This window comes from Hyla sarda, chromosome 6 (genome assembly GCF_029499605.1).
Source record: "Hyla sarda isolate aHylSar1 chromosome 6, aHylSar1.hap1, whole genome shotgun sequence".
NCBI lineage: Eukaryota > Metazoa > Chordata > Amphibia > Anura > Hylidae > Hyla > Hyla sarda.
The window spans coordinates 59045211-59058388 of NC_079194.1; the positions used below are offsets into that span (position 1 = coordinate 59045211).

The window sequence follows — 13178 nt, forward strand, 5'->3', positions numbered from 1 at the left end:
TCCTCCATGCAGATCTCCTCTAGAGCAGTGATGTTTTGGGGCTGTCGCTGGGCAACACAGACTTTCAACTCTCTCCAAAAATTTTCCATAGGGTTTAGATCTGGAGACTGGCTAGGCCACTCCAGGACCTTAAAATGCTTCTTACGAAGCCACTCCTTTGTTGCTAGAGTGGTGTGTTTGGGATCAAAAACCCAGCCACGTTTCATTTTCAATGGCCTTGCTGATGGAAGGAGGTTTTCACTCAAAATCTCATGATACATGGCCCCATTTATTCTTTCCTTTACATGGATCAGTCATCCTGGTCCCTTAGCAAAAAAAAGAAAAACAGCCCCAAAGCATGATGTTTCCACCCCCAATGCTTCACAGTAGGTATGGTCTTCTTTGGATGCAACTCAGCATTCTTTCTCCTCCAAACAGGACGAGTTGAGTTTTTACCAAAAAGTTCAACTTTGGTTTCATCTGACCATATGACATTCTCCCAATACTCTTCTGGATCATCCAAATGCTCTCTAGCAAACTTCAAATGGGCCCGGACATGTACTGGCGGTGTAGTCCCTGGCGGTGTAGTGTGTTACTGATGGTAGCCTTTGTTTTTTGGTCCCAGATCTCTGCAGGTCATTCACTATGTACCCCATGTGGTTCTGGGATTTTTGCTCACCATTCATGTTATCATTTTGACACCACATGGTGAGATCTTGCGTGAAGCCCTAGGTCGAGGGAGATTATTAGTGGTCTTGTATGTTTTCCATTTTGTAATAATGGTTTCCACAGTTGATTTTTTTTTACACCAAGCTGCTTGGCTATTGCAGATTCAGTCTTCCCAACCTGATGCAGGTCTACAATTTTGTTTCTGGTGTCCTTCGAAAGCTCTTTGGTCTTGGCCATAGTGGAGTTTGGAGTGTGACTGTTTGAGGTTGTAGACAGGTGTCGTTTATACTGATAACAAGTTCAAACAGGTACTATTAATTAGAGATCGACCGATTATCGGTATGGCCGATATTATCGGCCGATAATCACGATTTTGGGCATTATCGGTATCGGCAATTACCTTGCCGATAAGCCGATAATGCCCCGCCCCCCGCACCGCCCCCACCGCACCGCGACCGCCACCCCCCCGACCCGCCACACCGCGTCGCACCCCCACCGTGATGCTGGGCGGTATACCGGTATGGATTTTTGCCCATACCGCTATACCGGTCGGGCCCCTCCCCCACCCTCCGAGTCAATAAAAAAATTAAACTTACCCGTAATGGGGGTGGTCCGGGCCATCCATCGTTCCTGTAGTGTCCGGGGGCGTTCCGGGTGAAGAGTGAACCGGTCCGGGCTGTCCTTCTTCTCCGGCGGTCATCTTCTCCACTCCGGGCAGGCTCCGGCCGGCCTAGTACACTGCATAGACGCCGCTACGCCGTGACGTCAGGTGCGTCGCTGCGCACGGGCGTCACTGCGCAGCGGCGTCTATGCAGCGTACTAGGTCGGAGCCTGCCCGGAGTTGAGAAGATGACCGCCGGAGAAGAAGGACAGCCCGGACCGGTTCACTCTTCACCCGGAACGCCCCCGGACACTACAGGAATGAAGGATGGATGGCCCGGACCACCCTGACAGGTAGGGGGAGAGAAGCGGGTGGTGGCGGCGGCCTATGGCCCCGCAAAAGCCACTGCAGATCATTGATTTAAAGCACCCGCTTTTAATCAATGATCTGCAGCGGTGTCGCAGGGGGTTAAATAGCCGATAACTTATACCGGAATATCGGTATAAGTTATCGGCTATCGGCCCTAACCTGCACCGATTATCGGTATCGGTATCGGCCCTAAAAAAAACCATATCGGTCGATCCCTACTATTAATACAGGTAACGAGTGGAGGACAGAGGAGACTTTTAAAGAAGAAGTTACAGGTCTTGCTTATTTGTAGGTGACCAAACACTTATTTTCCACCATAATTTGCAAATAAATTCTTTAAAAATCAAACAATGTGATTTCATGGATTTTTTTCTCATTATGTCTCTTATAGTTGAGGTATACCTATGATCAAAATTACAGGCCTCTCTTATCTTTTTAAGTGGGAGAACATGCACAATTGGTGGCTGAATAAATACATTTTTGCCCCACTGTATAGTTTATGCACTGCAAATTGTTTCTTTTACAGTTCATGCAGCTAGCAGTACAAAAGTAAAATTCTGCAGCAGACTATAATAAGCCTTTTAATGTCTCTACGTTATAAGTAACTATGTACAATACCTCTCACTTTACAAGTTGTACTTGTAAGATGAATGCTGCAGTATAGGAAGTTGAGTGCAGGCTGAAGGATGTTCTCACTGCGTAGGCTGCTTTTCCCAGATATATTGTTCACTATAAAAATTATTGCAATTATGTTAGTAATAACTTACAGGGGTACTCCGGTGCTTAGACATCTTATACCCTATCCAAAGGATGGGGGACAAGATGCCTGATCGCAGGAGTCCAGCCGCTGGGGACCCCGGGATCTTGCACGTGGCACCCCGTTTGTAATCAGTCCCCTGAACGTGTTCGCTCCGGGTCTGATTACCGGTGACCACACGGCCGGCGGCGTGTGACGTCACGCCTCCGCCCCAGTGTGAAGTCACGCTCCGCCCCTCAATGCAAGCCTACGGGAGGGGGCGTGATAGCTATCCTTTGGATAGGGGATAAGATGTCTAAGCACCGGAGTACCCCTTTAAACTAATTATCATTACCATAACTTATACTGCATATTACAGTAGAATCTCCCAGTGCCGTTTAATCACCCCCTTATCCCTTACCCATATCATTTCATCCCCCCTTTATACCCTGTGCCACCTTATTCCCCCGTGCCTTGTGCCAAATTATCCCCCCCCTTACCCCCTGTGCCACATCATTTCCCCTTGATCCCCCCGTGCCATTTCATTGCCCCTTTATTACCATCTGTGTAAATTCATCACCCCCCTCTTTATGAAGTGGCACAGGGGGATAAAGGGGAATTAAATTAGTATATGCAAATGTGGAGCTTAGTGCCCATGGTGCACGGTGCCCAACACAGGGGAGGAGGTATTACTATGAAGATACCCGCTGAATGTCACAGTGCACCAGGGGCTTGGGATCACCCTCCATGCACCAAGCTCCACATTTGCATATACTGAAGACCAGGGATAACCGAAGACCGGAGGCACAGAGCAAGGGATGGTAAGTATTATCTTCATTAGTGTAATCTGTACTACAAGCCTCTACCAACAGTTAAGTGCGGGTGATACTGATGACAGATGCCCATTAAGGGGAACATGTTACCTGTTTCATGCTGCCCAAACCACAGGCAGCTTGGAACAGATACAGGCAGCAGGATGCCAACACCCTATGAGTAACACTGTAATATCTCGAAGAAATCATGGTTTAAAAAGCTCCCAGCACCCAGGTAAATAGTCAGGGAGGCAGTCCCAAGGGATGCTCCTTGCCCCACCGGCCCTTTGTGACAAGTCCTTCCTTTTACTTTGCTAGGGCCAGACAGGGAGCAGCTGCCAGGAACTGCCACAATGACTACTTACCTGGATCCTGGCATCTTTTTAAAACTATGATTTCTCTGAAATGCCCAAGCGTTTCAAAGTAAATCATAGTGTGTCGGTATCCTGCTGCCTCTATCTGTTCCATGCCGCCCATGGTTTGGACAACACAGAACAAGTGGCAGGTTTTATTCAAAAGGCATCCTCATTTTGAATTTTCCATAGGTCATAGAGTTGTCTAGTTTAAAAAAAAAAGTTTCATAAACCCTATTAGGAAACTCTAAATGCAAACTACAAGCTTGAGAGGCTATGGATACCTTTCTTACTGAAACTTGATTTATTGGTCAGTTGATTCCTAAATACAAAAATAAGCAGCCTGCTCTACAGTCTTTATTAAACTATTTCTACCATTTAGCTGCTAAAAGAAAGATAAATCCATCAGTCAAACTCCTATTCTCTGTATGATACAGAGCAGTGTGTGCATAAGGCAAGAGAGCAAGGAGCCAAAAGATGAACACCCAGTGGCTGTTCCCTACTATCTGCCTGTGAACTGAGCAGCTCTACAGAACATAATAGGTACAGGATATTGCTCCCTACAAAGTAGCATCTAGTTGCTTCAGAAAAAAAAACCTTAGAGCAGACAGAATGCAGCACCTGATATAAATGAACATAACCTTACAATTTTGAAAGCGCAACCTGAAGCATTGTAATATCCATGGAAGGGTTGTTGCGTCCAATCTTCTTACCGTTGTAGAACAGCTTAAAATATGTTCCGTCCAGCACAATTTTAGGCTGACTCTTCTGCTGCAGCAGGCATAGAATGGTGAGAATTGACGGCAACGTTTTCTCTGCTGATAATTGTAAATAATAGTAATGGTAGAGAAATTACAATATGTCACAGCGTCCATACATAATGATATACTGTGCATAATCTTTTATCTTTCCTTTTTAAATAACTTTCTATGCAGAATAGTGTGGAATCCAGGGTTCCCACATACAGTAATATTTTGGTTAGTATTTTTAGCCAAACCCAGAAGTAGAACTGGCACAGAGAAAAACTATAACGGAAAGATTTGAGTTTCAGACCCACTCCTGGTTTTGGCTAAAAATACTGACCAAAAGACTATGATTAAAGCGCGACTGTCATGAACTCTGGGTGCTATAACCTACACACAGCCTTTGTACTGTGTGCAGATGGGGTGTACAGCATTGTTTTTACCTTATTTCTGCCGGCTTTCATCACTCCAAAAAATGCTTTTGATCACAGCCACACACAGTCGGATAGGCGTGGCGCCAGGTACACTATGCCCCCGCCACCACCACGCCCACCCACTGTGTCAGTGCTGGGACCACTGTGTGATTGACACACAGGTCCCAGTGCATGCGCCCCTCAGCTCATCTAACGTGCACGCCGCCGTGTGTTATCCAGGCAAGCGCTCGCTCTCCCCCAATGACCACTCTCTCCCTCCGCCGTCTGCCTCCTCAGTGCGCCTGCGCAGTGCTAGAGGCAGAGAGCGCACTTCCTCTCTCTCTCTCTCTCTAGCACTACGCAGGCGCACTGAGGAGGCAGATGGTGGCAGGAGCGAGTGCTCGCCTGGATAACACACGGCGGCGCGCACATTAGATGAGCTGAGGGGCGCATGCGCTGGGACCTGTGTGTCAATCACACAGCGGTCCCAGCGCTGACACAGGGGGTAAGCGTGGCGGCACCGGGGCATAGCGTACCTCGCCTCACGCCTATCCGACTGTCTGTTGCTGTGATCAAAAGCATTTTTTGGGGTGATGAAAGCCGCCAGAAATAAGGTAAAAACAATGCTGTACACCCCATCTGCACACAGTACAAAGGCTATGTGTAGGTTATAGCACCCAGAGTTCATGACAGTTGCACTTTAAACCAAACCTACTACCTTTTTCAACAAAGCTATGTGGATACAGAGATAGGACAGGACAGAGCAGTAATTATAAGGGTATATAAACATCGGGAACTTTGATGTATTGCTTAGATTCCTAGATCTCTTGTATAACGTACCAGCACTAAATAACACAGACTGGAACACAGCCAGCCGCTTTCCGTCAGTCACATTAAATAGGACTCTACCAGCAATGCAAAGTGGCTAAGAGGCACTGGGTTTACATGTTTGTACCCCCAATGTTTTGGGATGCCTCTTGTCATCTCACTAATTGCATCTGAACATCTCATACATATAGGAACATAGATTGTGTCGACAGATAAGAACCATTCGGTCCATTTAGTCTGCCCAATATTCTGAATACTATGAAAAGTCTCTTGCCCTATCTTATATGAAGGATAGCCTTATATGTATCCCATGCATGCTTAAAGGGGTACTCTGCTGGAAAACATATACTTTTTTAAATCAACTGGTGCCAGAAAGTTAAACAGATTTGTAAATTACTTCTATTTATAAATCTTAATCCTTTCAGTACTTATCAGCTGCTGTATACTACAGAGGAAGTTCTTTTCTTTTTGAATTTTCTTTCTGTCTGACCACAGTGCCCTCTGCTGACACCTCTGTTTATTTTAGGAACTTTAGGAGGTGTCCGTAGAGAGCACTGTGGTCAACCAGAAAGGAAATTCAAATAGAAAAGAACTTCCTGTGTAGTATACAGCAGCTGATAAATACTGGAAGGATTAAGATTTTTAAATAGAAGTAATTTACAAATCTGTATAACTTTTTGGCACCAGTTGATTTAAAAGAAAATGTTTTTCCAGTGGAGTACCGCTTTAAACTCCTTCACTGTATTTTCAGCTACCACTTCTGCAGGAAGGCTATTCCATGCATCCACTACTCTTTTATTACTGCAGAAACCTTTCGCCTTAAATATAAACTATGTCCTCTTGTGGTACCATATTGATTGCCTTTATGTATATAAAATATATGGTCTCCAGTACTGCGTGCAATACTCCAAGTGAGGTCTCATCAGTGCTCTGTACAGCAGCATGAGCACTTCCCCCTCTACTGCTAATACCTCTCCTTATACACCCATGAGCACTTCCCTCTCTACTGCTAATACCGCTCCTTATACAGTCATGAGCACTTCCCTCTCTACTGCTAATACCTCTCCCTATACACCAATGAGCACTTCCCTCTACTGCTAATACCTCTTCCTATAGACCCATGAGTGCTTCCCTCTCTCCTGCTATTAGTACTCACTATACACCCCTGAGCACTTCCCTCTACTACTAATACCTCTCCCTATACACCCATGAGCACTTCCCTCTCTACTGCTTATACCTCTCCCTATATACCCATGAGCAATTCTCTCTACTGCTATACTTTTTCCTATACACCCAAGCATTCTTTTAGTATTTTCCGCTGCTCTATCACATTGCCTCCCCAAATTTAAGTCTGAAACAATGACCACTGAATACCTTTCCTCAGATACTGAGGTTAGGACTGTATCACATATTATATGTTCTGTCCTTAAGTTTTTACATCCCAGGTTCATTACTTTGCACGTATCCACATAAAATTTTATTTGCCAGAGTTCTGACCATTCCTCTAGATTACCCAAATCCTTTCTCATTTGGCATATCCCTCCAGGAACATCAACCTTTACAAATATTTGTGTCATCAGCAAAAAGACCAAAACCTCATCATTAAGACCTGATGCAATATCACTAATGAAGATATTAAACAAAATGGGTCCCAGTACAGATCCCTGAGGTCCCCACTGGTAACAAGACCTTGCTCTGAATATTCTCCATTGACTACAACCCTCTGTTGTTTCTCATCTTGCAATCCATGTGATTTTAGATGTTCTACAATCCTATCCTTTAGTATACCGTGCCAAGCAAGCTTTCTTCAGTGTGCTTGTGGGAATCCAAAACTGTCAGAAAAACTGAACTGGTTCAGTAGCAGGTTACAACCCTTCTCAGATAAGTGTTCCCTGAACAATGCATCAATGTTGTATTAAACAAACCAGTGGGCGGTGTTCCAAAATCCAAGCACAAACTGATATTTTCCTGGCAGCTAAAATAACTACAGCATGTTCCTCTTCACTTCATCCATTTAATTAGAATTAGATAGATTTAAACTGTAAAAGATTATGGCCCGTGGTAAATTAAAGGGGTATTCCAGGCAAAAACTTTTTTTTTATATATCAACTGGCTCCGGAAAGTTAAACAGATTTGTAAATTACTTCTATTAAAAAATCTTAATCCTTCCAATAGTTATTAGCTTCTGAAGTTGAGTTGTTGTTTTCTGTCTAACTGCTTTCTGATGACTCACGTCCCGGGAGCTGTCCAGCTCCTATGGGGATATTTTCCCATCATGCAAGGGATATTCTCCCATCATGCACAGCTCCCGGGACATGACATCATCATTGAGGAGTTAGACAGAAAACTTCAGAAGCTAATAACTATTGGAAGGATTAAGATTTTTTAATAGAAGTAATTTACAAATCTGTTTAACTTTGCGGAGCCAGTTGATATATAATAAAAAGTTTTTGCCTGGAATACCCCTTTAACTAATATTCTGTATATTTTTTAGCTAAGAGAATTTCAACAAAATCTCGGGAGTTCAATAATCCTACTTGGCAATTTAGGCCATACAAAAATATAATAGACAGACAGATTAGGGTAGTTTAGGGTAGAAAAAATAAAGGTTGCATCTTTTTAACTCCTATAGGATGCAAGGTGTGCAGGTACACCCTGGGCGCCTGGGATTTAGTTTACCAGGACATACATATATGTCCTGAGTCCCTTCGCGGCTATGAAGCGAGTGCAGGAGCGGCGCTTGCACAATGGACCCCAGGTCAGTAGCCAGGGACCCGCCGGTAATGGCAGATATCAGTCATAGCCCTAATGTCCACCATTAACACCTCAGATGCCGTGATCAATGTTGATTATGGCATCTGCAGCAATGTGGTGGTTCGGATTGCACAACCACAGGGCCAAAAGGGGTAATACGCTATTTTAATTCTCAGCCAGATACCCACCCCCGCCACACAACAGGGGCAGCAGAGGCAGGTGATAAGCTTGTCTCACACAACTACAACTCCCAGCATGTCCTCACTGTAAGGGCATGCTGGGAGTTGTAGTCCTGCAATAGCTAGCAGGTGGGTTGTAGATGCGGGCGGGTGGCCGGGGAGCGGAGCTTCACAAAAAGTCACAGTTGCAACTTTTTGTAAAGCTCCACTTCCTGGTCACCCGCCCGCATCTACCACCCATTTGCTAGCTACTGCTAGACTACAACTCCCAGCATAACCTTACAGTGAGGACATGCTGGGAGTTGTAGTCCCAACAGCTTGCGGGCGGGTGGTACATGTGAGCGGATGCCGGGGAGCTGAGCTGCGCAAAAAGTCACAACTGCGACTTTTTAAAAATGCTGTCAAAAGCAAGTTTGTAAGCCAGGTCTGACCTGGCTTACACTTACAACTTTTTGAAGGGGGTTTGCAACTTTTTTTGCTTATGTGCGACTTTTGTAAGCAAAAAAAAACCTCTAAATCCCTTGATAAATCTGCCCCATAATCTTTCTTAATACAGACAGTGTAACATTCAATAAAAACATACATTTAAAATCAAGGAGAAATACAAACAACAGAAAGTGGCAACCTGGGACATATATGAATTGTGGTGGCCCAGTACAGGAGTTGCACCCCTGTACCCTTTCTGTCCTGTCTGGTGGACTCTATTGCTGTGTCCCCTGTCTCCCCCCCCCCCCCCCCCCTTAAGATGAGTATGTTAAATGGTTAATAAGTGCCTATATTATCTAATGTAATGTATATATGATGTTCTGTACCTTTGAATGTTGTTACCAAGTCTTGTAACCAAGGAAGGTACCAGTGATCAGGTGACTTATAAGGTGACCTATAGGACTTCTCCAGAGTCTCCCCCATATAAACCCTGGGAGGAGCTAGGTAGGGAGTTCTAGTTTCAGTTTACAGCATGCTGAGGAACAGTCAAGACCTGAGACAGGAGACCTGAGGAGACCAAAGGTCGACCACGCAGCCACGCTTCTACCAATCCAGTGCCCACAGGTGAAAGTCAAAACCTGGTAAGCTACATACAGGGTGAAGTCTGCCTAGTCAGTTCTAGTCAAGTCAGTCAAGATCAGTCTGTATAAAGGCAGCAAATTGTCCAAATCCACTACAAGTCCTAGTGAGCCCTAAAGTCTCTGAAGTCAATGGCCTAACTGAGCTGTAAAGCTACCATTGTTCCGTAACTTGGCGTCGGAGTCATTATTTGCCCCGTGCCTAGCCCAGGATCCAGCGGCCATACCTTCGGGTGGTGTAGAGGTAAAACCACGCCCTGGCCTCACGAACACAAGGGGTTAATGTCATCTGCCCCTAGGGCAGAGGTTCTCAACAAGGGGTACGTGTACCCATAGGGGTACGTCAAGGGTTATGCAGGGTTACGGCAATTCGCTGAAAAGTACTGGCCATGCATTGGCCAGTATTTGTCAGCGCAGAGCAGGGATCGGACGCCACAGTTGCCGCGGCAGCTCACTGTATGCGGCCGCGGCCACTTTACATGAGCTGCAGTGGCTGCCGGGCCTGACATGTGACGTCTATGACGTTGCGCGGAGGTGCCGGCCCAGTGCAAAAGGACATCATCCGTCAGTGCAACCCTCCAAACGCGATAGACACAGGCCTGGTAAACTAAGTGTAACACCGTAGTATGGGAGGATGCTATTGTTTGTATCTCATATATTGGCCCAGGGGGATGGGGGGGGGGGGCAATGGCACAAGGGGATTAAGATGGAGGGGGGGGGGTAATGGCAAAAGTGGATTAAGATGGAGGGGGGGGGGATAATGGCCAAAGGGGATCAGAGGGAGTGGAGAGTAATGGCACAAGGGGATTAAGATGGAGGGGGGGGGGGGGAAATGGCACAATAAGTATCGCATTAGAAAGGTAAGCACATGCCATTATGAAATTAAGTACTTTTATGACTTAATTGGTCTGTGGGTACCTCTCGCGCGTAAGTTCAGTGCAAACTTCCACGCGAGGGATACCTGTGAACATACTTTCACCCTTTGGGAGTACAGTCGCGGAAAAGTTTGAGAACCACTTCCCTAGGGTAATAACATCTGCCCTCATCACACCCTCACCACAGAATCATGAGCATAAGTGCATAATGCATGAAAAATCATTATGAGGGATGGGAAATGTATGGGCTGTGCCTAAACAACACAGAATATAGGGAAATACTATACAATCCTAATAAATAATGACAAAGGTATTATAAGTAGCTATATATTGCTATGTATAAGGGATTGCTTGCCATATATAGAAGAAATAGAAAAGTGCAAATGCATGAGTTAGTTATTAAGGCCAAACCAAATGAAAATGGCTCCCAGCCCAAAGGGCATGACACTGACCACACTGCTTGAGAGTACCAAATGTCCCAGGATGCTGCCGCACCAACATCCAACATGTGTTTCAGTCAGGAAGACCAGATGAAGGTCTTCCTGACCGAAACAAGTGGAACCAGAAGAAGTGGCTGGTGTTCCGATCTGTCTGCTCCCTCCCCTGATTTTCGTTTGTCATCCCTGATGTAAGTATAATAAATGTAACACTATTTGCATCCATACTGTGAGTGCCGTGGAATTCTTTGATCTTAAGGATTTAACATTTGAATTGTACTCTTAAAAGTTGTTAACATGAGAATTATGCTGACTGTTATTTGCATCAATTATTTAGGTAAATGAGAAAAATATAATTTGCATAATAATTTGGAACAGGGTGTAGACATCTTATCCCATATCCAAAGAATAGGGGATATGATGTCTGATTGCGGGTGTCTGGCTTCTGGCACCCCCGCAATCTTCATGCAGCCTCCGGCATTCTGAACATTACTCTCAGAACGCTTGGTGCTGGTGGCCGTGGTTGTGATGTCACCCCACGGTCACCACACCCCCTTCCATAGATATGAATGGAGGGGGAGCGGCGTGATGTCACGACCACAGCCTCCCGCACCAATCATTCTGAACTTAATGTTCAGAACCAGGTGCTACATCGGAGATCGTTGGGGTCCCAGAGGCCAGACCCCCGCGATCAGACATCTTATCCTATGGGTAGGGGATAAGATGTCTAGGAGTGGAGTACCCCTTTAAAGGTGTACTCTGACCCTGAGACATCTTATCCCCTAAACTTTGGATAGGGGATAAGATGTCTCACCATGGGGGTCCTGCCGCTGGGGACCCCCGCAATCTTGTATTCGCCACCCTCCTGTTTGAGCTGCACGCCGCGGTGCCAGCTCACAAACAACCTGGTGGCGACCACAGGGTACGCGGTGAGACATCTTATCCCCTATCCTTTAGATAGGGGATAAGATGTCTCAGGGCCGGAGTACTCCTTTAAGCTTGCAAAAAATAGTCTGAATTTATTGTAGAGTGCTGCGATTTCTTTATTTCCTAGATAAAAATATTTGTCATTACCTTGCGAATCTGAAGCTATCATGGTATCTTGCAATATTTGCAGCAGTTTGTTTGAAATTAAATTTGAAATTTCAAAGCTGTTGTTTCCATGTAGGAAAGTTTTTAATATCACAAGCACTTTTTCAGCCAGTTCTGCAGAGCCGCTATTCATCAAATCCTATGGAGAACAAAATAGTTTTTTAGATCACTTTTTCAGGTTACTCACATGAATTAGAATCTTTTGCACTTAGTATTTTAGTTCAGGTCAGTGTTTTCCAAACTGTGTGCTTCCAGCTGTTGCAAAACTACAACTCCTAGCATACCCAGACAGCCTCTGTATCTGACTTTTGGCCATTAACAACTACAAACCTGTGCTATATGCCCTGACCTGTTTGCTTCTCTATTGAATACACATACTTCTATGCTGCCAAACCAAGACCTTGACCAGCGCTCAGACTAGTCTCTACCTATCCCCTGCTTTCACTGGGCCAGCTGCTACCTACACTGGGACCACTCCTCCAGGTAGCCACCTGGCAGACCCCTGCAACCAAGTCTAGATCTTCATGGGAGGATTACAGGGTTAAAAGCAGGGGACCGCTTAGATAATACCCACAGGAGTGACCTAAAGCCAAACTGGTTAGGTGACACAATAGGTATTGCTCCTAATTCTGTGATGGGGGAAGACAGCACAAGACTACACTATTGACAAAAAGTCATGAGGACAGCTCAATAGACAAACTTTTGCTGATTGACTTACCAGCAAAATAAGGATTGCAGTTGGAGAGTGGTGAAGAATACTTATTATTGGCTTTGCGGTACACTCGACAGTAGGATTATGCTTGGTAGCATTGCTTGTTTTGGACTCATCTTTATTGCAATCTTCCTGATTAATCCAACATTTCATGATTGGGCATCCATATTTCTCCATCAGTTGGGGATAGTTGAAGAAAAGTTTAAGGAAAAGGGGATGATGGCAATAGACCACCTGGATGTCTGGAACATTTTCTAGCATTTTGCAGATCATATTCACTGACATCTGTAAAAATGTTTAAATAAAGTTAATTAGGGCTTTTAGGGTATTAATCTTATTATGATGTGCATGTGGTGCTTTGGTAAATGTAAAATTGAAGGAGATATATTATACTGAAAAAGTTATCCCATATATATATATATATATATATATATATATATATATATATATATATATAATTTACACACACACTGCTCTAAAAAAAATAAAGGGAACACTCAAACAACACAATGTAACTCCAAGTCAATGACACTTCTGTGAAATCACATTGTCCACTCAGGAA

At 44.8% G+C, this 13178-nt stretch overlaps 2 protein-coding genes across 2 annotated transcripts in view; both read right to left on the reverse strand.

Annotated features, from left to right (window-relative positions):
• LOC130275634 (meiosis inhibitor protein 1-like) overlaps window positions 1-12038 on the reverse strand; it is a 56740-nt gene extending 44702 nt beyond the window's left edge. Inside the window, exons 1-3 of the mRNA XM_056523834.1 lie at window positions 11887-12038; window positions 4233-4337; window positions 2237-2347 (exon numbers count right to left, since the gene is read on the reverse strand). Coding sequence (XP_056379809.1) covers window positions 2237-2347; window positions 4233-4337; window positions 11887-12037 — 367 coding nt within the window. The 5' untranslated portion in view covers window position 12038. The remainder of the gene's footprint in view (window positions 1-2236; window positions 2348-4232; window positions 4338-11886) is intronic.
• A 521-nt stretch (window positions 12039-12559) lies between these two features.
• The window catches only part of LOC130277434 (meiosis inhibitor protein 1-like), a 77205-nt gene continuing 76586 nt past the window's right edge, over window positions 12560-13178 (reverse strand). Inside the window, exon 22 of the mRNA XM_056528104.1 lies at window positions 12560-12901. Coding sequence (XP_056384079.1) covers window positions 12560-12901 — 342 coding nt within the window. The remainder of the gene's footprint in view (window positions 12902-13178) is intronic.